This window comes from Aspergillus pseudodeflectus (genome assembly GCF_044049435.1).
Source record: "Aspergillus pseudodeflectus strain CBS 756.74 chromosome Unknown BJX68scaffold_44, whole genome shotgun sequence".
In the NCBI taxonomy this organism is placed as follows: Eukaryota; Fungi; Ascomycota; class Eurotiomycetes; order Eurotiales; family Aspergillaceae; genus Aspergillus; species Aspergillus pseudodeflectus.
In genome coordinates this window covers 215,449-237,257 of record NW_027263820.1, presented here as the reverse complement: position 1 = coordinate 237,257, position 21,809 = coordinate 215,449, and the positions used below count along the sequence as shown (strand labels likewise).

At 50.5% G+C, this 21,809-nt stretch overlaps 9 protein-coding genes across 9 annotated transcripts; 7 read left to right on the top strand and 2 right to left on the bottom strand.

The window, feature by feature from the left end:
* The first annotated feature begins 183 nt into the window (after positions 1 to 183).
* BJX68DRAFT_243740 (ubiquitin C-terminal hydrolase 37) lies at positions 184 to 2,270 on the top strand. Its single transcript, XM_071041193.1, has 6 exons — positions 184 to 625; positions 692 to 786; positions 838 to 937; positions 1,007 to 1,188; positions 1,251 to 1,435; positions 1,490 to 2,270. The coding sequence occupies exons 1-6, from the start codon at positions 494 to 496 to the stop codon at positions 2,032 to 2,034; spliced, it is 1,239 nt and encodes a 412-aa protein (XP_070895838.1). The 5' UTR covers positions 184 to 493; the 3' UTR covers positions 2,035 to 2,270.
* A 506-nt stretch (positions 2,271 to 2,776) lies between these two features.
* BJX68DRAFT_270003 (putative oxysterol binding protein (Orp8)) lies at positions 2,777 to 4,376 on the top strand (the record flags this gene model as incomplete). Its single annotated transcript, XM_071046497.1, has 6 exons — positions 2,777 to 2,862; positions 2,940 to 3,016; positions 3,081 to 3,120; positions 3,182 to 3,251; positions 3,306 to 3,365; positions 3,426 to 4,376. 6 exons carry the CDS (start codon positions 2,777 to 2,779, stop codon positions 4,374 to 4,376), a joined length of 1,284 nt encoding a protein of 427 aa, XP_070895837.1.
* A 20-nt stretch (positions 4,377 to 4,396) lies between these two features.
* On the bottom strand, positions 4,397 to 9,005 carry BJX68DRAFT_154105 (condensin subunit YCS4). Its single transcript, XM_071036723.1, has 6 exons — positions 8,664 to 9,005; positions 8,080 to 8,588; positions 7,905 to 8,028; positions 7,711 to 7,852; positions 5,275 to 7,653; positions 4,397 to 5,211 (listed from the first exon to the last, which is right to left on the bottom strand). The coding sequence occupies exons 1-6, from the start codon at positions 8,897 to 8,899 to the stop codon at positions 5,038 to 5,040; spliced, it is 3,564 nt and encodes a 1,187-aa protein (XP_070895836.1). The 5' UTR covers positions 8,900 to 9,005; the 3' UTR covers positions 4,397 to 5,037.
* A 291-nt stretch (positions 9,006 to 9,296) lies between these two features.
* Positions 9,297 to 11,135, top strand: BJX68DRAFT_243735 (serine/threonine protein kinase CDC7). The gene is made up of 3 exons (XM_071041192.1): positions 9,297 to 9,753; positions 9,838 to 10,297; positions 10,368 to 11,135. The coding sequence occupies exons 1-3, from the start codon at positions 9,483 to 9,485 to the stop codon at positions 11,122 to 11,124; spliced, it is 1,488 nt and encodes a 495-aa protein (XP_070895835.1). The 5' UTR covers positions 9,297 to 9,482; the 3' UTR covers positions 11,125 to 11,135.
* BJX68DRAFT_243734 (ubiquitin-specific protease OTU1) lies at positions 11,136 to 12,579 on the bottom strand. Its single transcript, XM_071041191.1, has one exon. It carries the CDS (start codon positions 12,327 to 12,329, stop codon positions 11,325 to 11,327), a length of 1,005 nt encoding a protein of 334 aa, XP_070895834.1. The 5' UTR covers positions 12,330 to 12,579; the 3' UTR covers positions 11,136 to 11,324.
* Positions 12,580 to 15,846: 3,267 nt separating this feature from the next.
* Positions 15,847 to 17,497, top strand: BJX68DRAFT_243732 (uncharacterized protein). The gene is made up of 5 exons (XM_071041190.1): positions 15,847 to 16,003; positions 16,056 to 16,421; positions 16,476 to 16,671; positions 16,733 to 17,422; positions 17,471 to 17,497. The coding sequence occupies exons 3-4, from the start codon at positions 16,594 to 16,596 to the stop codon at positions 16,826 to 16,828; spliced, it is 174 nt and encodes a 57-aa protein (XP_070895832.1). The 5' UTR covers positions 15,847 to 16,003; positions 16,056 to 16,421; positions 16,476 to 16,593; the 3' UTR covers positions 16,829 to 17,422; positions 17,471 to 17,497.
* BJX68DRAFT_269999 (uncharacterized protein) lies at positions 16,072 to 16,575 on the top strand (the record flags this gene model as incomplete). The annotated part of the gene is made up of 2 exons (XM_071046496.1): positions 16,072 to 16,421; positions 16,476 to 16,575. The coding sequence occupies 2 exons, from the start codon at positions 16,072 to 16,074 to the stop codon at positions 16,573 to 16,575; spliced, it is 450 nt and encodes a 149-aa protein (XP_070895833.1).
* A 138-nt stretch (positions 17,498 to 17,635) lies between the features above and the next one.
* On the top strand, positions 17,636 to 18,326 carry BJX68DRAFT_243730 (uncharacterized protein). Its single transcript, XM_071041189.1, has 2 exons — positions 17,636 to 17,884; positions 17,943 to 18,326. Exons 1-2 carry the CDS (start codon positions 17,815 to 17,817, stop codon positions 18,089 to 18,091), a joined length of 219 nt encoding a protein of 72 aa, XP_070895831.1. The 5' UTR covers positions 17,636 to 17,814; the 3' UTR covers positions 18,092 to 18,326.
* A 337-nt stretch (positions 18,327 to 18,663) lies between these two features.
* BJX68DRAFT_257361 (putative RSC complex subunit (RSC1)) lies at positions 18,664 to 21,656 on the top strand (the record flags this gene model as incomplete). Its single annotated transcript, XM_071043324.1, has 5 exons — positions 18,664 to 18,830; positions 18,977 to 19,139; positions 19,198 to 19,266; positions 19,337 to 20,608; positions 20,667 to 21,656. The coding sequence occupies 5 exons, from the start codon at positions 18,664 to 18,666 to the stop codon at positions 21,654 to 21,656; spliced, it is 2,661 nt and encodes an 886-aa protein (XP_070895830.1).
* Positions 21,657 to 21,809: the final 153 nt, after the last annotated feature.

Genomic DNA, 21,809 nt, shown 5'->3' with positions numbered 1-21,809 from the left:
TATTCGGAGTGTGGGAAGTGGATTTGGCGTCGAGGGCAGCTGTTGTAGTTGATGAAGGAAGAGGCTCGCAGCTTTATCGTGGATATTTTTCTTTTGACGCGCGCATTCCAAATCGGGACTAGTCTTCCAAAGCTTACCACTTCATCTGCACGATCAAGAAGTCATTGAATAGTGTCCCCCTGAGAGCAGGCGGAACAAGAACTGATATACTCTCGCTCCTGCATCTCAGCATCAGCCTGGCCGACCTGAGATGGCCGCAACGACGCACGATTGTGCGAGGACTTGATTAGTGCAGCCATCGAAGAGCTAAAGAGCTTGGATGAAGCTCTGAAACTTGCTGCGGAGGACTTGCTTTGGCCACTCTTCTTTTGACTTTTTCACAAACAAAACTCCGGGGATCTCAATAGCATCTTGCTGAACCCTCATAATAGATTGATCTTCCTACCTCTGCAATACCAAACGGCACGTCTCACCATAATTCTGAGCTGAGACCATGAGTGAGGGTGTGAAACGAAGGCGTCTGAATGGCTCAACGGACAATGTAACTGAGAATGATCTCTATCGTCTGCCATCTGAAGCAGAGAAAACATCGTGGAACGGCTTCTGCGAGCTCGAATCGGAACCAGTATGTTTTGCCCTATGAGGAGACCACCTACCCTTGCAACTGGGTTTGTACTCATATCTTCAAAAGGCGATATTCAATGTAATGCTCCGCGAATTTGGGGTAACAGGTGTCAAAGTTCAAGAAGTCTTTTCCTTAGACGATGAGTGCCTGGCTTGTTTGAAGTACGGACCTCCGGCGCCCTGGATCATTTGCCTATATACTTACAACCGCAGTAAACCTGTCTACGGCTTGATCTTTTTGTTTCGCTGGCGAGAAGATGACCCCGAAAAGCAGGAAGCAACCTGCCCCGAAGGGCTTTGGTTTGCGAATCAGGTTCGTCCGACTTAGCTTCAACTTTCGGGAGACCCGTAGCTGATTTTGCGTTGCGTTTTCGTGGAATAGACGACGAGCAATGCATGTGCAAGTGTCGCTCTTTTGAACATCGTCAATAATGTTGAAGGCATTGATCTCGGAGAGAATCTCCGCCACTTCAAAGAGTTCACTATGCCATTTACACCTGCGCTAAGAGGAGATGCGATCAATAATTTTGAGTTCGTGAAGAGAATACATAATTCATTTGCAAGGTACATTCTGAAAAGCCTGCTTGACCCTCAATCTTGATGGCTATTGCTTACACCAACGACAGGAAGATGGACATGCTCAACTCAGATCTCCACCTTAAAAATGAGGCAACATCCAGACGCAACCGGTCAAAAAAAGGCAGCCGCGGGGAAAATGACGATGATGCAGGATTTCACTTTATCGCGTTTGTTCCTGCCTTGGGTAAAGTCTGGAAGTTTGATGGCTTAGAACGCCAGCCTCAGGCCCTCGGTCCGTGGTATAACCTGATGAAGGCATGAAGACATTATGGCTGACTCAGAGCAGGCAAATTCGAGCCAGACAGTGATTGGCTAACATTGGTCAAGCCAAATATAGAGGCCAGGATGGCTGAGTACGCAGAAGACCAGATCGAATTCTCAGTCCTAAGTATTGTTCGACATCCGCTACCCGAATTTGTCGAAAAGTTGACTATGAACATAAAACACCTGCAAGCTATTGAGAAGGTGATAACTTCACTCGAAGGGGATAAAACCGACGTCGGCCCGTGGGACATTCTTCCTGAAAATACACTCTTAGGTCCTGACCCATCCTACGGCGTGACGGAGAATGCTCTCGAGCGGACAAACATTTCTGCAGAGGAAGCGAATGAATATCTACAGTGTACTATGGAGGACTTAGCGCGTCACCGAGCAGAGCGGAGTAGAGCCCAATTGGAGCTTCGGCGGACGGTTCGAGAGGAACAGCAGACCCAGCAGAAAGATGATGACTATGCAGCAGGGCGGAGGTTCGATTATGGACCAGCCATCAGGACTTGGCTGCGCTTCTTGGCGCGCAAGCGGGTCCTCGAAGACCTTCTTCCCAAGACTTGAGGGTGTGCAGTGAGCTTGCTCAGAGCGGAGCGGACGACCATCAAGTATGTAGGATATGTATCATGGCAGTGGATTTCCAATATGAGATCTCGACAAAGACCAAACCTCCCTCTTCTCCGCACCATAGAGAACGTAGATGTGCCTTTGGCCAGGGAAGAGGGAAGGCGGTCCCTCGTGGTATGCCGATTGGATGAGCGCTCCTGCGCCATTCACATGGATTTCCATAGAAAGGTAAAAAGTAGTAGCCTGCTAAAGGAAGCTCAGAGCGCCTGGTCCTCGTAGGTTCGTCGCCCCTCCTTTTCTCCTGCTCGCCCGCCTGGCCGCTCGATCATTCCAGCATGATCCTATACATCTTCCTGTGATCCGTGTTGGTGGCGCTGAAGCCATCGGAGTATTGACCGACCCAAGACGTCACCGCCTGCTTTCAAACCGACCGCTTTGTCTCAGGACATCTCCAACATTGGCCTTTTTCTTTTCATGGCCTTAATTTGTGAGAGCTGGTGATTTATTGGACTCTCTCTACCAGCTGTGCTATCTGCATCTTTGTGATTAGTATACTATAGCGCGTCCTATTGTTTGCGCTGCTCCTTGCCACAACTTTTGCGTCCAGACGCCAAAGTATTAGACCTGTCGAGTCCCGCCCTCTTTTTTCCCGTGCTTTCGGTCTTCCGCAACAGCTGGTCTACTGCCAGATCATTGGCATCTTCCTTTTCCGAAGTCCTCAATAGACCGCAGACTCGCCATGTCTTCCTCATCAACGCCCGACCTGCCTGAGAAGGCTCCCGATGAATCCTCAAAGTTGAAGACGTTTCTGTCTATTCTTCGAAAGTATGTGCTTCTGAACGTGCTGTCACGCTTGGCCGTCTCTCGTCTATTCTTACTAACCGGTGCTCCGTTCCCGTTAGATTCGTCGGTGTGAGCGATATCGCCTCTGTGAGGTTCTCGCTCCCTGCGCAACTTCTCGAACCAACTCCCAACTTAGGTGGGTGCTCGACCCCTCCATACCGCATAACTGCCCTGCCGCATTGTCTGACTCGAAATACTAGAATATTGGAATTATTTGGATAGACCGGAGACCTTCGCGAGGTTAGCTACATTGCTTGTCCCTCAAGTATGGGGTCTCTTTCTCTAACTGGAAGTTTTACAGCATTGGGAAATCAGAAGACCCGCTCGGACGCATGTTGGAGGTGCTGAGATTTTGGTTTACAAAGGATTTGGTATGTGATTTCACGTATTATTCTACCCTGGCACCCTTGCTAAAACGCATCTAGAAATACATCAAGGGCAAGCCGTGCAAGCCCTATAATTCTACACTTGGCGAATTCTTTAGGGTGAGCCTGGATCTCTGCGTATTGTATGCCCTCGACGACTGATCGCATCCGAAATTACAGTGCAGTTGGGAAGTTCATTCCACTCTTCCCAAGTTACCATTGCTGGCCAACAGTCATACAGCCAATGGTGTTTCAAGCGTGACGGACGACACTGGAAAACCGGTCAAGGTTTGCTTCTTGACGGAGCAAACATCTCACCATCCGCCAGTGTCTGCATTTTACATCGACTGTCCCGAAACAGGGGTCAGCGCTCGTGGCTTTGATCAGATCAGTGCTAAGTTCACAGGGACTAGCATCCGTGTATCGCCTGGCCAACACAATCTTGGAATTTTCCTCAATATAAGCCAGAGGGACGATGAGGAGTATCAATTGACGCACCCTGCTGCTCATCTAGGGGGTCTTTTGCGAGGAGCACTCTCCATAAGTGTCTCAGACACATGCTATATTGTTTGTGCCAAGACGGGCATTAAAGTGATTCTGCAGTATTTGGAAGAGGGTTGGATCAGTCGTGCTCAAAACAAGGTTGAAGGAGTGATTTTCCGATACAACCCCGACGAGGATACGATCACTAGGGTCAAAGACGTACCTGAGAGTGATGTTCTTGCGAAAGTCTCAGGATCGTGGCACGGTCAGTTGTACTATACCCTGGCTGGGTCATCCGAACCTCAACTTTTGATTGACATTGCGCCCCTTTTCCCTGTCGCAAAGAGCCTGCCACCGGAAGAGACTCAGCTATCAAATGAGTCACGAAAGTTTTGGTCCGGAGTTACGGAAGCGATTTTAGAGAAAAGATATAGCCAAGCTACCAAGCTGAAGCAAGAAATTGAAGAGCGTCAGCGTGAAAAGGCCGCCGAGCGACAAGCAAAGAATGAGGAATGGAAACCTCGCTTCTTCACGGGCGCCGTTACCCCTATGGGTAAACCAACATTAAGCGAGGAAGGCTTGAAAGCTCTCGAGGGTCTCCGTAACGCAAACTACGAGTTGAAAGAGAGTGAAGTCAAGGGAGCCTAGTGTGCATTCTGAACAGAACCGAAGTATACCCCCTCATCCTGCATGGGCTGATTTTGGCGTACATTACAAAGTGCTAGTGATAGGATACATACTAATTGGTTTTTTCCCCCGAGTGGACTGCCTTCGCGGTGGCATGCCTGTCTTTCTCTTCTCCTCTTGGCTCTCTTTTCGCTCTCCTTTTCTTGAGCGTTTCTACGGTAGACTTCCGCTTGTATCTCTTACACCGGACATGAGCGTCTTTTAATATATTCAGATTCCATGGTTGTTGCCACGAGTACAAATGGCAGGACCTTTTCTCGAAATGCAAATCCAAGAATACTGTGCCCTCATCATATCCGCGTTCGGTCGCCCATGTACAATATTAGAGGTCGACTACAGCGAAGATTCTACAAACTGCTGGACGCAGTGAGAGCAATGAAAGATATCTGACCCATGGCATCAGAATTGAAGAGCTAGAAGAACGAAAAACCCCATCCAGTGCTATCATCAAGTCATACATGTCCAATTGTGCTCCCAAACCGCAACCTCAACCATTCTGCGCCGTCCGTGGCCGTCCATATATAAGCAGGAGGACCCCTTGAAACAAGAAACAAGAAACAAAGCCATATATAATCCAGTGTATGTACAGTTCCCGCAGAGAGAGGCGAAAGTAGCAGGGAGACTATGCGGCGGTTGTGACAACCTTGTTGAACCCTCCAGCCACTGTCTTGGTGATTTCTTCATTCTTGTGAGGAAGGAGGGAGAGGGCGTACGCGACGTCGTTCCACTGCCGCTCAGTCTCGCACCTTGGCAAACGGGCAGCAAGTTTCTCTGCCAATTGGCGGGCATGCTTCTCCTGTACAGCGAATATAGGTTAGTAAGGGTGGGGAGATACTCAGGATTCTAAGTTTGAACTGACCTTCTCAATAAAGCCAATGAGGAACTTAACGATGCGGCGGAGAGAGCCCTCCTCGACATTACGTTCTGCACTCAGAAGACTGAACATATCGACAAAGTGGTTGTAGACGGCATTGTCCTTTCCTGCAAGCTCTGTAAAGAACATGCGGGCCAGGTCGGCGATTCGCTTATCGTCGTCTTCCAGACATTTGGCCATTTCGCCGAGTTGTCCCTTGACTTTGACTTGGCCAGCGAGGATGAGAAAGGTGAGGGTCATGAGGCAAGTACGCTTAACGGAGGCATCGTCATCGTTGAGCCGGCGGTAGAGGAAGTCTGTGTTCTCGTCGATGAGATGGTTGAAGCACACTGCCATGTCACCAAGAGCAATGACTGCGTTACTTCGCACAATGGGATCTTCGGAACGTTCCATGATCGTGATGAGGAGCGGAAGGTTCTTCTCACAGTACTCGGCCGAGACGCACATAAGCTTAGCCATACAAATAGTTGCTGCAGCTTGAAGGCTGCGATCGGAGTACGTGATGTTGTTTGCACAGATTTCTGCAACCAGCGGTCCGAAATTGGATAAGAGCGAGTTCTCCCCATACAACAGTTCCCGTTCACGAATATGTGCCATTGCTTCTGTGAAGTCATCCTCAGTCGTACCTCCGATCAGGTCTAACTCGTCAGCTTCAGCTGCTTCATCATCATTCTGAGCTGCGGAAGCAGGTTTGTTCTTTTCCTGTTCAGCCTTTCGACGCTTGAAGTCAAGCTCGCACAATTCTAAATGAACGATCTGCTTGATTGCAATATGGCCAACAACAAAGAGTAGTTGAGAGAGTGCGGCCGAGGAAGTCTTTTGACCGGTGGTCGATTTTTCAGTTGAAGCTGTCCCAGGTCGCTGGTCTTCATCCATGGCAGAGCTACTTGAAGATGGGCGTTGAACCTGGGGTTGGAAGACAGACCTGGTCTTTCGCTTAACAATATCAGAGCAAAGAACATCCGGATGCTTTGACAGAGCGTAAATCGCGCCAATGGCTTGCTCCGCAACGCCGTACCATTCCTTACTATCCGAGACCGTTTCGACCATGGCGGCGAGCTTTGTCAGGACAGGATGGCCGTTCGTAAGCTTAGAGATGCTGGACTCTTTTGACTTGGCCTGACGTCCTGGTACCATGCGTCTCAGTGCAATGCACGTGTACTTTGCAAGGATGAGATCGGATATCCCAAAGCTTCCAAGGCCGATTCGAAGCATGACCTCAATCTCTTTGATCACGACTTCGGGATCAGCAAGGGCGATCATGCCGAGCACGATAATTGAACCACGTCGCTGGGTCCTTGAAATCTCCTTCTTCTGCACGCCGTAAACCTGCCAAAGCTTGGCAATAACGGCCTCGGATATATGGCCAGCCCTCATCATAGTACTGAGTAGTTGTTCCAAACATGTGATTTCGGCAGGTGTCGAGCCAAATGTAAGACTAATCATGTTCCGAGCAATGTAGTTCGCCGCATCGTTGGGGCTGAAGGAGTCTGGTGCATCGAAGAAGAGTCCTTTGTAGCAGTCAATCAAATGGGTCTGAACTCCCTTTCCTTCGTCACTGTTCCCCTTGGTCCAGATAAGCCTCAGCATACGCCGAATCCCACTGCGAGCTGTTTCCACTTTGTACGCGTCCAGCATGACAAAGAAATCCATCGCCTCAATGACTTCACTTTTGTTCCTCGATGAGAGCAGCTGAGCAACAATGGTGGATGCCGAATGTAGGACTTCGATGAAGCGAATCGCCTCGTTGTAGTACTTCCTGGTTAGCTGGAGTCGCGCAAGCAGTTCGGAGGTGGCTGCTTGCTCGGCCGCCTTCTTCATCGCCAGAGACTTCTCCTCTTCGGTCATGCGCGGTGCCTTGGACGGCGAATCATCGGGTAGCTGTGTCGCATCGTCCAAAAGTTCACTATCAATATGCGAAACATCTCCAGCATCGAATCCAGGCGTCTCAGGAGGCCGCAAAGCGTTGAGCTCGGCGTCAACGGCGTCGAGACGATCCGTCCATTCCTTTAATGACAGTTGTCCACCGTGCATGACACTGAACGGATGCGTCGACACCAACTTGGCAAGCAATTTGATGGCATTCCGCCGCACATTGCTGCTCTTGTCCTCAAGGCTCCTTGCCGCTAGTTCTGCCGCTGCTTGTCGACGTTTGGGAAATTTCTGCTCCAGGTCACAGATCCTCATGTACACCTGGATAGCTCGACATCGGCAGTATGGATTGATATCAAGGAAGCGCTCTTCCAGCACATCAAAGAAGGCGTTAATCTGCGTTTTGCAGTTATCGGTTCGCTCTTCTTGTTTGCTGAGATCACCTATAAGGTTTCCACACACTTCCACGACGGCACACCGCAGTGTATATGACTATTACAAGGTTAGCGGCTCACATCACTGAGCTGACGACTGATGGACACGGCTTACTTCGCTATCAAGCTGCTTCGCTAGAAGGGTCATTTGCTTGATGATTAGTCTTGGAGCTAGCTCTGAAAGTTTGATGATGAATGCAGACACTGATTTCGGTCCCCGGGTATCGTTTGAGTTGAACTCTTTATTTCCAAGTTCCCTAAGCCATTGATTAGCAGACGCCCAAACAAATGTGGCACAGTTGTAAATACTTTAGAATCTCGTCGGATAGTTGCGGGTAGTCGTATTGCTCTGCGAGAATATGTAAGAACTCTGCCATGGGTTCTGACAAATGCTCGAAGTAGGTTAAACTCTGGACGATAGACGTTTGTGCCCCTATACTTTAAATTAATCCCATAATATACCGCCGCAGGACTAAAGACTGACCGAATCCGTGACCATGGTGCTTTACTGCGATACACAGGACTTTAAACGCGTGCATCCGGATCGTCATGCTCTTGACACGCTGCTCGCTCTCGAGAATGAGATAAATGGAGCGAGTAAACAGGTTGATAAACGTATCGCGGTCTGATGTCGTCAAGAATATTTTGCTGAGTTTAAGTTTCATGACCTTGCACATGGTCTCCATCGATACCTGAATCTGGGCGGTGCCATCCCAGTTGCTGTCCTTGGGAGCCCGCGATCTCCCTGACTTCCCTGTTCCTCGACGGACCGGCGCAGATTCGGCAGGTTTCTCTGCGGCCTTCAACTCGACTGCAGAGAGAGCCCATTGGAGAAGGAAACCGTACATCTCCAAGAGCTCCTTGTGGTGCTGAATGCTGTCCTGCTCGTCGGATTCCAGGTCTCCATGGATGATATCAGCTTCAACGGACAGACCGGAGACTACTAAGTCGAGAAGTTTGCTCAGCGATTTTGTCGGAAGGAAAGTGGAATATCTGTAGAAATTCAAGAGTTCAGAATTGGGACCAAAGGGGCCAACATGGGGCTCAGGGTTAGGGGCGAATGCGCACTTTAGAAGAAACTGCAACGAGTCGAAGAAGGATGCTCTGGCGAGCCCTTCCGGATTCTCAGCAACTGCATCCACGATTGGATTCAATACATTGTCGACGACCGTGCTTGAGAGCTGCTCTGGCTCTGATTCGAAATCCAGCAGCTCCGGGTCAACGTCAGCTGTCGGAACGGAGGTGGGGTCGCTCAAGTAGTACTTGAGCGAGTCGTTAATGTCGAAATGGATCCTGTCCTCCATTATGGAGACAGCAAGGGAGGGCCTCGTAAGGTTGTCGGCGAGAGTTATGCTGCTTTGGTTAGAAGGTCGTGGGGTCGTTGATGGAGAGTCGAAAATCAAGCCTGATGTTGGTGCGGGCGGCTTTTGTTTGTATCTTTCCCGTTCAGTCCTTATTTTCCTGGCAACCATCGGCGGGCGGAGAGGTAACTTCCTTACAGCAAATTACGCTGCTCTCGTATTATCGCTACATACCTGTAGCTCTACTATTGGCTGTAGCGTACTCAAAATGGCTAAATAGCGCTTGGCCTTACCAAACATAACGCCACTTTTCAATCGGCAGATGGAGATAAACAAACAACACTATACTATATCTGGTGAATTTGCACGCTGCTTTTGAAGAATTAGTATCAAGCCTCGCTTTCACGTCACCCACCCACCGCGACGAAGTCCGCAGCGAAGCTCTTCTATACGTGACTCGAGATACACCTCTGTGCCACAAGCTGCCAGTAGCAGCCACGCCAACTTCCCTTCTTTCCCTCACCGCGCGAACCCAGGCGAGCGCGAGAACATTCACCCCCTCATTCGTTCATCTTCGGGTCAATCAATGTCAATGTTCCGCACAGCCTCCGCGCGCGTCCCCGACTTACAGCGCGCCGGCGCAATGGCACCAACACCCAAATATATTCTTGATATCGACTCAGGGCACGATAGCGACTATCAACGAGAAGAGCCCCTAGACGGGCATGACCCAGAAGCGGAGGACCCCATTGAGGAAGAAGAAGTCGATGAGATTGTCAAGGAGGACATGAAGAGGCTTGAAGATACTTTCCCGGGCATATCAAGTCAGTTTCGATTGGTGAATAGGATCGGTGAAGGTATGGCATGAACGGACCATTTTCAGCGTGACCCACGCTTGAGACGCTTGGATTTGCACCACTGACCCAGATTTTTGGTGATAGGTACTTTCTCCACCGTGTATAAAGCGGAAGACCTCAAGTACGATCAGTATAGAAATGAGTGGGATGTGTTTCAAGACGACCAAAGCGACGGATGGACGAACCCTCCTTCTAAACGGCGTCGAGTGGAAGGGGAAAAGGGCAATTCCGTGCCAGTCGGCCGAGGGAAAACACGATATGTTGCGCTGAAGAAGATCTACGTCACGAGCAGCCCGCTGCGCATACAGAACGAATTGGAACTACTACATGACCTTCGAGGATGTCGGTCTGTGTGTCCGCTGATTACTGCGTTCCGTCACCAAGATCAGGTCGTCGCGGTCCTACCATATTTTCCCCACACAGACTTTCGGCTTCAATACCGCACATTCATGGTAGCGGATATGCGCCATTATTTCCGGTCATTATTTACAGCACTAAACTCGGTTCATAAGCATGAGATTCTTCATCGAGATATTAAACCAACGTAAGAGGGGCCTGGCTTATAGCGCGCATTGCGTTGCGGAAGATCTATGGATGTTAACTCTCGAATCTAGCAATTTCTTGTACAATCCGGACCTGCGAGAGGGCGTCTTGGTCGACTTCGGTTTAGCCGAGCGAGAGGGCTCTGAATATACCGGCACATGTCTGTGCACAAGCACAGGCTCCATGCGTCGCACGCGATACACTCAGAGCTACTACTACACCAACTGCTCCACATCCGGCCCGTCAGTCGGCTATCCGAAAAGCGACTCACGGCCATCACGCCGCGCCAATCGAGCCGGAACGCGAGGCTTCCGAGCCCCCGAAGTCCTTTTCAAATGTACATCCCAAACAACCAAAATCGACATGTGGTCGGTGGGCGTGATCCTCCTCACATTGCTCGGCCGCCGATTTCCATTCTTCAACTCGGCCGACGACGTCGATGCTCTAATAGAAATGGCGAGCATCTTCGGGACGCGGCGCATGAAAAACGCCGCGGCTATGCATGGACAGATCTTCGAGACTAATATTCCGACGATTGGTGAAAAAGGGTATAGCTGGGAGAAATTGGTGAAGTGGTCTAGTTGTGTAGAGGAGTTGACAGAGAGCGAGAAGCAAGCAACGCGTCTTTTGGCTGGATTGATGGAGTTAGACCCGTCTAAGCGGCTAAGCGCCAAAGAGGCTCTGCAACATGAATTCTTCACTAACCCTATTGACCATGATGTCGAATGGGGTGGACCGGAGGATAGCGCCGACAGCGGGAGGGAAGACGAAGGCGAGAAAGCAGCAGATGAGGAAGAGGAGGATGAGGATGAAGTGGACATGGTATAAATCTTTTGTAATGATAATGTAGAACAATGATACCTAATGTCAGCTTGGCTTCAAGCCCTACCCATGTCTATGTCCCTGTTAGCGACCAACATCCCCGCGCTTCTAGGAACGGTAATGCGTGATTATATACAAAGAATATACGAAATGCCTATGAGTTTCAGAGTATTTGCAGTGCTGTGTAATATAACGTAAGACCTCTCCTAGTCTGCCTCTTGGAAATCAGTGTGCCCGGTCTGCTCCGCATGCTGGGTTGCACCCTGTTCTCCGGTGAATGTACCTCCGCACTGGCGGCATTTGATGCGAAAATTTGCCGTATCTGTATAATAATGCTGTCCCTGTAGCAGTTTGCAAAGCGCTAGCGATCTTTCCTCCACCAACGGGTCCGCCGCATCGAAGACCTTTGTATCAAAGTCTGGAGGTGCAGTAACAGCTGGTGTCAATGCAATGGTATCGTAGTGAATGCCCGAGTAGACCAGAATACATCGCTGACTTTGACCCTCATTAAAACGGACCGGAGCGAGCGATTGGACGTCAATCGTCCATATCTCGACGCCGAAATGTTTGCTTAAAATGCTCAGCTCGATCGCTCCGCCCCATGAATTCTCATTCTTAATCCAGCGGCAATAGTCGTCAGGATCTTTCTCCAGGACCACCTTGGGGTACTCATTCGGATTGTTCTGGATTTCCTCGGCAACAATCGATCGGAGCTCGGTCATCGCATCCTCGCCTCCTAGAAGCGCGGTGCTAACTGCACGGAACAAACACGAGTTGTCATCGGGCATGACCCTTAAGACGAACGTACCGTTGTGCTCCGGCGACGGAACTTCCGGAGGATCGCCAGCACTTTTCCTGTTGCTGCGCGATAGAGAGAGTTTCGGAGAAGGGGGTCGACCGGTGGAAGGAACAGGCGCTTCATTTTTGGTTACCAGCGGTGTTGGTGGTGCTGGTGTTGGTGCTTCCTTGGCGGTGATTATAAGACTTTCCCCATGGAGTTTGATCCCTAACTCAGCCAATTTCTGGTTTTCGTCGAATGTCTCCAGTGATAGCGGCTTCACTGGGTAGCCATATTTCACGTCATATGCGTATGCAGGGAGTCCCGTTTTCTCGGTGATCTGAGCTCGGAGGTCCTTCACGGTTGCGCTTTCGCCTAACGTGGCGGTTGAGAGGCCAGCAGGCCCGCGTATTCGTACCTTGATATCAGGCATGATATAGCGATCGAGGTATATGGGTGAAGGAAAGCGAGCGGGGAAGCCAGAGAAAGCCGTTGAGACCGGTGACGCAGCGTCAACTGTGGGGCGGCAGGTGTGAGGTCCCAGATTCCAGAGCAACGACTACGGTTGGGCCCAGCCTGTAATTGCTGCACATATTCTTCGGCGATAGAATATGCGCTCTCCTGGAGCGAAATAAATCTGGCCAAGAGACCTGCAGAAGCCTGAAGGAAGGGGTGTTCTCTGAAATGCGGGGAGGGGTAGGAGGGGTCCAACCAACGGACGGACCTTCAAGTGACGACAGTCTGAGGCAGCCAATTCTCTCGGACGGCGGGGACAACAGGTCGATCCAAGAAAATCGAATGGTTCTTGCTCAATCCTTTGGCTGACTTCTGTTGACATCTGTGTACTAGATGGCTCAAATGCCTGCCTCAAGGCTTGCTTGCTTCTTGATGAGTTCGACAACTCACCAAGCATCTCAGCGAGCCTCTCACTATTCATTTCGCTGAGCTTCTCATTATTCCTCTATCAAGTGCCTCGTTGCGCGGTTTGAATGGGGTACTGGCTACGTGAAATTAACCCATAACACACACCAGTTCCAAATGGGCGTCATTCTCATGTAAATACTCTCTACGAAGAGAGGTCCACTCCCAAGAGGCTATACTTCGGCCTACGGCAACAATCACATTCACAGAGCTAAGTAACCAAAGGCATCAAGAAAGTGGGCATCAAACCAGTGCAAGACCTTTGCCCTGAAATCATCATCTTCGATGAATGACCCGTTTACGTGAAACACCAGATTCTGGCCTACGTTACCACCAATAGAGGTGTTATAGACAAGCCAGAAACCCTCCTCGCCAGTGAACCTGCGCAGCTAGCGCCTCAGAACCACAGCGCTCGCGCCCACGCCTACGATTGTCACCTTGGTGGGGTCGCCTCAAAAAGCAGCATTATTCTCGTTCATCCATCGCAGGGACGGACGCATACCATGGCGGCCGAGGTTTACGGCACCTGCTTCCAACTCTCGTTAACCATCAGCCATCCTCATACAGACAGGCGACAGTTGATAGTGACGCCAATAAAAGGCTTCCCCATGTTGACAGAATCTTGGGCGGCATAGCTGTAATTGTATCGCTTGTCTGAACCACCACCCTTGTTGAACCCGCCCCCATGAATCCATACCACAACTCGGAGTCCGAAGATCTTGGTCAGGCCAGAATTACGGACAATGTTGAGTAGAATCGCAGAAATATGATTTGACTCTTTACTCACCTGCGCGTATCTGATTCCCAGAAAGGCGTCCTGGTTATCCATGGGCAGGTGGACACCGCCATACGTCCCGTTCTGTGTATCAACGGTGAACCAGGGTATGGGTTACGGGGCACGGGGCACGGCTGGCGAACGCTGCACCACGAAGATATCTCTGCTTGAAAAGGCAAAAAGGTGCATAAAACCAATTCAAGGAAAATAGCTAGGCTTGCTAATACACTAAGACGCATTCAAGGCTTGATTCAATGCTTGACGGGAATCCCGAATTGGTCGCCCGCGGAATTTGACTTCTACCTTTGCCTTGGAGCTTGTGTTGAAAAGTCACCCAGACCAACCGGAAAGCGGGTTGGTTGCCGCAAGTACACGGTGAGTAGTGTGTCTCCTGAAGAAAACAATCCGCCAGATTGTCATTCTGAGTTAGTCAACTGACGCTACCACGGTGATATGATATCCCCCGTCCCTTCTAACTCTTACAAGCCTTCAATCACAATACCCTCGACTAGCTCTAATGCTGGCAGTGAGATTTCTCCATCCTTTACCTCCAACTTTCTATCACTCTGCAGTGCATGCGCCTTGACCTCTTCTCCCCGTACCTCGTTCCCCAGAGACGGGGATATGAGGGTCTTCTGCCTTCTGGCACCTGGCATATTGATGATATGGCCAATCACCTTGGACCCTGTCCTGTGGATAGTCATTTCTACCTGCTCTGCGATGCTACAGCAAGGACTTTGTTTGCGCCACTTTTCTCAGTTAGAACCCTGGTGAAAAAAGTCGCCCGGCAGTAAAAGGGATAAAAACACCCTTGCCGCGATCAAAGCTACCTGTGCCGTACCCACGTTGCTCTACCTGAATGTTGCCGTAGGCTTTCTCAGGAGGGTCAAAGAATGCATGAGCGAGCAACTTGTACCCGACCCGCCTCCACTGTCAACCTTCCATTCGAAACATGTGGCGTGCACCGTAAAGAGGAACTAACATACGGTTATGAACGCTTGGTTGGGGCAAGGCGGAGTATGATAACCAGAGCTGCTCAAGCTTATCGTCCAGTGCGAGGCGACGCGAGGCTGGCAACGAGTTCAGCTGGATAGACCCGTCCTCTTTGACGCCACTAGATCTTCTTGTGACTAAGTGACCACCGCTAAGTACCCAGCTATCGAGAACAACCACTGTGTCGGATTGGATCATGCCTATATTTGGGAAAATTACAACATTTTACCCCCTACGGCTTGATTTTCGGTCATTGTGGCAATGTTCTTGTGCTATGAGGGATAGCCGCCTCGCGAAATACATGGGAGTAGATACTGTGCGAAGTGTGCAGGTTCCACGCTCGCCATGCGGTACGGCGTAGCTAGGAAACATGTCGAGTTAGCGAGAACTAGGCACCTTTGGTCGAAAAGAGATCCACGAGCTGATCATTTCGGAGGTGGAGTGATACCAGTGCTCCTGCCCGACAGAATTATTCGGATCATGAAACATGATGTCCGCTGCTTTTCCGAGATTCAAGTAGGCTGACGAAAGCCTCTGTGATGTGACTGCATACCTGATCCGTGATTCCATCGAGCACTTCTCGGCTGGGGTCCTGAGAAGTTCCGATCACCAGAATACCTGTGCCAACGGCTCTGGCGCTCATCGCGAAGGCAGACCCCCTGGTGTCGCTTCTAGTAATCTTCCTCGTTTGCAGCCGTCCAGTTGATGAAGAAGCCATCGAACGGATTGCGCATCACAGATTCAACCAAAATACCAAACATCCGTTCCTAATGATACCCTGCGCTCGGACACACCGAGATCAGTTTCACAGTATGCCTCTGTGACTATGACTCCGCGACTGGCGAGACATAACACCACTCCGGATGCTCCTCCGCAACCTCCCTGGAGACCTCTTGGAAAATCCATCCCCGTCAACAGACGCACCCCCCGCGCGCTCGAAGCGGCAAAGGCATCCGCAATAAGGTTGCCACTGGACCGCTCTTTGAGTGTGTAATGGTGCTAGTAGTGCCGTTGGGTATTGCGCCTGGATCCCGCCCACGCCAATCAGCTACGCGTCGGCGCCGTGCTGTGAGATGTAGCTGGCGACTTTTTCCACATTCATTTTTATGTCGACTTCCCGCAAGTTGGTCTCGAGCATGCTAAAGGACTTGTGCCACCATTTTTCGGTCTGGAAGTTGCCGGTGTCGCCCATCGGTGCCTTGCGCTGCGTTGCGGTTCAGTTCGCTTAGGGCTAGACAAGGGGGTGGCATATGAAGAATCAGAAAGATAAGTTGACTACCATAAACCATGGTGGGGTCCGGGCAATTGAACCTTGCCGTCGGCGTTAATTTAGGTATTCTTCTGGACACCGACTGACTTCGCTTCTATTAGCTGGGCGCGGCATATAGAAAATCGAAACCATGTGATAGCTACATCAAGTACATGATGGATCCCTCTCGTGCTTCATGTTTTCATTGCTTATGCAGACAGCTTTCATTCTCTCACTATGTCCGCCGTCTCTCAATCCGTGGGTGATAAGCCCGCTACAGACACATCGAACGTTCAGAACCTGCTGTGGGCGACTCCAGCACAGATGCAGACGTTACGAAGTCGGATACCAACAGCCCTAACAATGCGGCTTCACCAACCAAGCAGTTGGCCATTGTTCAGTCTCTTCGAATTTACAAGTGGACGACCCTTGTCTGTATGGTTTGCTGCGGTCGGGACTCTTTCGGACGGATATCTGGTCCAGATGTCTGGCAGCATTGTTGCGCTACCTGGGTCTGTTCGTACGTTTGGAGACCTTCAGCCGGATGGGTCTTACAACATCGATCCCCAATATATCTCTCTCGAGCTGTAGGTTTTCCTGGCCAACAATTTTCTTATCGGAATGGTATCTGACCTACGCAGTTTGGTCCTTCGCTCTCAAGATGTTCTGGCCATGCGCGGTGCTGGGATTGGCTCCTATGGTAGTGGCCCCTATCCAGCAGATAAATTTGGTCGTCGGTGAGAGATCTGTAGCGTTCAAATGATCATGGTTGCTGGATGTATCTTGGAACAGCTTGTCACGCATTTGACACATTGGCTCGGTGCCCGGTTTCTATATGTGAGCCTTGACAGGGCTACATTCCTCTGGCGGATGTCTGTGCTAATCTGCAATCTGCCAGGGGTTCTTAATCGGTCTCGTCCAATGTTGCACCAATGTCTATATTTCCGAGATGGCACCAACGCCTTGCCGTGGAGCGCTAACAAGTCTTGTCTAGCTCTTTATAAGTTGCATCTTATAGCGGCTTTAGAACAAATTATCGAGATGCTGATGCATACGCTACTTTTCAATTGGCTCGTTCCTGTCCGCGATCTCACTCAACGTCGTCTCGCAAGACAAGCCCTCCAACTGGCGACATGCGGTTCTCACCCAGTTTGTCTTTTGTGGAGTCGCACTCATTGCGTGAGTCTTTCTACCAGAGTCTATCCGCTGGCACTACCTTACCGGCCGTGAATCCTAAGCGGAAAAGGTGATGAAGAAGATGTATCATGAGGTGAGGGCTACGACGTCCAACATGAATACAATCAACTCATGTTCGAGATTGGGAATCGCGTGCCATGTCCTCAGTCCAAGGTGAAGGCTCGTACATAGATGTGTTCCGCGGCAGGAATAGAATGGTGGCATCCCGCCATCGTTTTCGTTGTTGACATCAGCTTACCACTCGGCTCCTAGCGTCGCCTGCAGGTGATATTCCCTCTTTACCATGGCATTGTCAGGTCGCAATTGATGTTTTAATTATTTCCACCTATTCGAGCTACTTCTTTGACATGGCGGGGCATGCTAACCCTTTCAAAGGGACTGTGGCTACAAAGTGAGTATTCATACTAGGAGAGTGTCAATCACTGCTAAAGTATTCCGGGGTGCCACGATTGTTATAATCTCGTAGCGTTTCGTCTAATTGAGCGTCTCGGTCGCCGTAGACTCCTTCTTTGCTTTGCGCCCAATTGCATATGCCCCCACTTAATCATTGGTGTCCTTAGAGCCAACGGGTCAGCAGTTGGGCCAGTCTTGATCACCTTTGCGTCAGCAAACCTACCACTCCCTTTTACTTAATCCAGATACACTAGCTGACCAGATAAATCTGCACCTGTAGCATTGGCTACAATCTTTCGCGAGCCCAATGGGATACATCTACGTTGCAGAGACAGGAACCACAAGCTCCGTGCGAAAACAACCGGCGTCGCCATCATCTTTATTCGACGAATGGCCACTGTCTATGTCTACATCGCTGCCATCATGCTTAACAACCCTAAGTTAGGCATGAGTGAACTGGGTATGTGTCTACTACTCATAAAATAATGTGTTGATTAGCCGTTGACATTTGAAATTAGTTTTCTTCTGGGTTGAAACTGGCACTCTCATTCACATCCTGGCCTGGTTTCTGATTCACGAGACGAAGGGCCGCTCCTATGCTGAACTTAATGGGCCCTTTGCTCGCAAGGTTCCTGCCTGGCGATTTGCTGACTCTACGTGCTCATAAATCGAGGCTTCCAAAACTTCATATCGGGTCATATGACCTAAATGGACGAAAAGTGGCTGCGCTTTGGGATAGGAGTAATAACCAGGAAACCTCGGGCATGCAAACAGGCCCACGAACCTAGATCTCCCTAGGCTTCACTCCATCATCCTGAGAGGGAGAGAGTATCATGTTGTAGGGGGGTTTGGAGGTCCATACAGCCAGTTCTAGCCCTACCACTAAGCAACAATCAACATGATCATCATCCGAATCCAGACACCTCTAGTAGTCATCATTTCAAACACATTGTAGTATAAGTGCTAATTCCTGCCTTCGACTATTCATCCAGAGGCTATATCGTAATAAAACAGTACTGGAGCAGTCGAGATACTCGTAACTTACCGTATCAATGAAGTTGTAAGAAACTCTTAGTCAGCACACTCGCTGCTTGAACCTCTCGTCTGCTGCTCTTGCGCGCCTCTGGAGGTCCGGATTCATTCTCAGTGAATTAATTCGATTGACGCGACACCTCCAGTAGGTCCAGCGAAGCTTTTCTGACCTGTAGCGTCGCTACCGTGATCGTGGTTGTCAACATCATGGACAAGGACTCGGAGCCGTCGCAAGCGCAACCAACGCCTGAGGACCCCGTCCAGTCCATCGAGGAGGACATCAAGGGTGACGGCGTCCCCAGCAACATCAGCGAGGAACTATGGAAGGCCATGATGGACGTTGTGCTGGCCATCTACGACGTTAGAGAAGCAGAGTAAGTGATTATTTGCCCGGGTTTAGTTGAAAGCGCGACGATCGAGCGAGGAACCCTTCCCGTTCCAATTCGTGTCGTGTCGCATCGCAAAAAAGGGAACATGCAGCTCACATCCGGCTTTCCATTTTTTTCTTCGCAAATTACAGTGGCCACGATCCCTCGAGACTCTTTCATCGCAGCGTCAATAAGCGCAATGTGCCCGACTACTATGATATCATCAAGGAGCCAATGGCTCTTAGTATCCTGAAACAGAGGATCAACAAGCGAGAGTACAAAAAGTTTACAGACTTTGTCCGCGATTGTGCGCTGGTACGTTTGGCTGTCGTCTAATTTGTCGCGTCAAATCTAACATTATTGCGCGACACAGATTCCTCATAATGCGCAAACGTACAACCGTCCCAAGTCCCAAGCATACGAAGATTCGCTGGTGATCAAGGTTCGTGGAAGCAACTCGGATTCCCCCTCACGCGCAGCGAACTAGGGTTGATGATTGGTTTGATGTATAGGATGCGTTTATCTCCGAATTCGAGAAACTGGTCAAGACGGGAATTGTAACCGCGGAGGAGGCTGAACTTCCCGATCTGGGGGAGATTCCAGAGGCGGATCCTTTGCCGGATGAGGAAGAGGAAGAAGACGAAGATGATGAAGACGACGAGGATGACGATGACTCTGACGATGAAGGCCGACGCAAGAAGAAGCGGGGACCGCGGCCCGGGTCGAAGCGAGATGGCGCAAAGGACGATGGAAATAAGTCTGCCGATCCCGAACAAAGGAAAAAGCGAGGCCGCCCCCCGCGAGTTGATACACCAATGGAAGCGAGAATCAAGGCGGTCCTAAAGGGCATCCGGAAGCTGAAAGGTCCTGGGAACCAATTGAAGGTTCGACATTTTGAGCGTCTTCCTGACAAGAATGTTTATCCGGACTACTACATCGAGATCAAAGATCCCATCGCCATCGATCTTATCAAGCGCAAGTCGAAGCGGAAGAAGTACAACTCGGTGGATCATTTCATGAAGGACATGGACCTCATGTTTAACAACGCGAAAGCTTACAACCAGTCCGAAAGTCAAATCTATAAGGATGCCGTTGAACTCCAGGTCGAAGCACGAAGGCTCGCTGAGATCCAAAAAAAGAAGCCTGATAGCGAGTACTTAATGGAGGACGGGCGTCTACCGTTACCGGATGGCATTCTTCACAAGGGCGAGCTATGGAAAGTTGGAGATTGGGTGCATATCCAGAACCCTAACGACGTGACCAAGCCTGTGGTGGCGCAAATCTACCGTACTTGGCAGGACTCTGAAGGCGAAAAGTGGATCAATGCGTGCTGGTACTACCGACCAGAGCAGACCGTCCATCATTTCGAAAAGCACTTTTATCCTAACGAGGTAGTCAAGACAGGCCAGTACCGCGATCATCGAGTTGAGGAGATCGTTGATCGATGCTTCGTGATGTTCTTTACTCGGTACAACCGTGGGCGGCCCCGAGACTTTCCCCTCGATAAGGAAGTTTATGTGTGTGAGGCTCGCTACAACGAAGAGAAGCACAAACTTAACAAGATCAAAACATGGGCCAGCTGTCTTCCGGATGAAGTGCGAGAGAAGGACTACGAGATGGACTTGTATGATGTGCCTAGGAAGATCAAAAAGATTCCCAGCCCAATCAAGCATCTGCTTAAGGATGATGCAAAGGAGACAGACGATCTCCCTAAGCCGACATGGGGAGCAGAGAACGCGCCACCAGTGGTGGGAGCTGTTCATTGCCGCCCTCGAGATGAAAATGTAAGTGCCTTTGCTTTGTTTGCTATATGATGCAATCTGACGGTAACTCTTTCCTTAGGAATCACCACCACCAGAGCCAACCCCGTCACCGCCCCCTCCTACCATACCGCAACCTGCTCTACCCTCTGTGCCTCGACAGGCTTCGATGAGCCAGCCTCCCACGCAAGCCGCTGTGAATAGCCCCGCAGGTGCCCTCTTGGCCGCTGCAAGTCCTATCCCCGCGCGCTCCCCGGCTGTTCCCCTCGCGCAACACTCACCAGTTCCGGTTCCTCCCATACCTTACCATCAACCTCAGCTTCAACCCGGCCAGGTCTATCAGCCCGGTTTACAAAGACGTCCCAGTGGCTATGCCTCCCAGAGCCCGATGCCAGGCGCTTACCAAGGACCAGCCACGCCACAAGCCTACGCTGTGCCTCAAGCTCCGCAGTACGCTCCATATCAAGGGGGCCGCGTGCAAGCGCCGCCCGCCGTGTACAATCCAAATGCCCCGCGTCCTGTCGAAGTCTTCCACCTAAGTGACACTGCGAATGCTGCTATTCCCGAGGAGATCCGTGATCAGTTCCACTGTGACGATCAGGGTCATGTGCTTTTCTTCTCTAGCGCACCACTAGACATTGGCCCAACAGTCCAGCAAAGGCTGGGTCATTCACTAAAGTATCTCGCTGCGAAAGAGGAGCGACGGAAACTAGTTGACGCCAAGAAGCGCAAGGAGATTGCGGACCGCGAGGAACGCGACAGAGCCGCCAAACGCCAACGGGCAGATGCGCAGACGGCTCTTGCCGCTCGTGTGAACGTCGCGGCAGAGAAAGCGGTTGAGGTCATGACGAAGGGTATTTTGAATGGCACAGATGAGATCTACAAGACTCTTTATCAGCAGCAGGCCGAGACCGCTCGACAAGCAGACGCAAAGGCGCGCGAACAACGAATTCTTGCCGATCGTGCAACTCAGACGAGGACTGCCCAGATCCAAGCGAACTCGACCAAAACAACCTTTGTCAGCCTCAAAGGTAGGGGGATCTACATGGATGAGCTCGACTCTGTCCTTTGAAAAGAAGCAATTTAGCGTTATTTCTAATGCTTCCAAGTCTCGATAAAGAGCAGAGGACGCAAACAACTATACTAGATTGAGAATAATAATTCACGAGCCGGGGTAGCATGTACGATTGAAGACGGATCGCTCGCTAAGGGCCAGCCACTGGGG

What these genes read in the sequence shown, in the direction of transcription:
- BJX68DRAFT_243730 (XM_071041189.1), top strand. Translation starts at nt 17,815, where the DNA reads ATGGCCACTGTCTATGTCTACATCGCTGCCATCATGCTTAACAACCCT. An exon ending in GTTAGGCATGAGTGAACTGG is followed by an intron (nt 17,885 to 17,942) that starts GTATGTGTCTAC and finishes ATTTGAAATTAG; the next exon opens with TTTTCTTCTGGGTTGAAACT.
- BJX68DRAFT_154105 (XM_071036723.1), bottom strand. Translation starts at nt 8,899, where the DNA reads ATGGAGGACAGGATCCATTTCGACATTAACGACTCGCTCAAGTACTAC. An exon ending in TCGTTGCAGTTTCTTCTAAA is followed by an intron (nt 8,589 to 8,663) that starts GTGCGCATTCGC and finishes GAATTTCTACAG; the next exon opens with ATATTCCACTTTCCTTCCGA. An exon ending in TCATTGGCTTTATTGAGAAG is followed by an intron (nt 5,212 to 5,274) that starts GTCAGTTCAAAC and finishes TTCGCTGTACAG; the next exon opens with GAGAAGCATGCCCGCCAATT.
- BJX68DRAFT_243740 (XM_071041193.1), top strand. Translation starts at nt 494, where the DNA reads ATGAGTGAGGGTGTGAAACGAAGGCGTCTGAATGGCTCAACGGACAAT. An exon ending in GCGAGCTCGAATCGGAACCA is followed by an intron (nt 626 to 691) that starts GTATGTTTTGCC and finishes TATCTTCAAAAG; the next exon opens with GCGATATTCAATGTAATGCT. An exon ending in ACGCCAGCCTCAGGCCCTCG is followed by an intron (nt 1,436 to 1,489) that starts GTCCGTGGTATA and finishes GACTCAGAGCAG; the next exon opens with GCAAATTCGAGCCAGACAGT.
- BJX68DRAFT_243734 (XM_071041191.1), bottom strand. Translation starts at nt 12,329, where the DNA reads ATGCCTGATATCAAGGTACGAATACGCGGGCCTGCTGGCCTCTCAACC.
- BJX68DRAFT_243732 (XM_071041190.1), top strand. Translation starts at nt 16,594, where the DNA reads ATGATCATGGTTGCTGGATGTATCTTGGAACAGCTTGTCACGCATTTG. An exon ending in TCGGTGCCCGGTTTCTATAT is followed by an intron (nt 16,672 to 16,732) that starts GTGAGCCTTGAC and finishes GCAATCTGCCAG; the next exon opens with GGGTTCTTAATCGGTCTCGT.
- BJX68DRAFT_243735 (XM_071041192.1), top strand. Translation starts at nt 9,483, where the DNA reads ATGTCAATGTTCCGCACAGCCTCCGCGCGCGTCCCCGACTTACAGCGC. An exon ending in GGTGAATAGGATCGGTGAAG is followed by an intron (nt 9,754 to 9,837) that starts GTATGGCATGAA and finishes TTTTGGTGATAG; the next exon opens with GTACTTTCTCCACCGTGTAT. An exon ending in CATCGAGATATTAAACCAAC is followed by an intron (nt 10,298 to 10,367) that starts GTAAGAGGGGCC and finishes TCTCGAATCTAG; the next exon opens with CAATTTCTTGTACAATCCGG.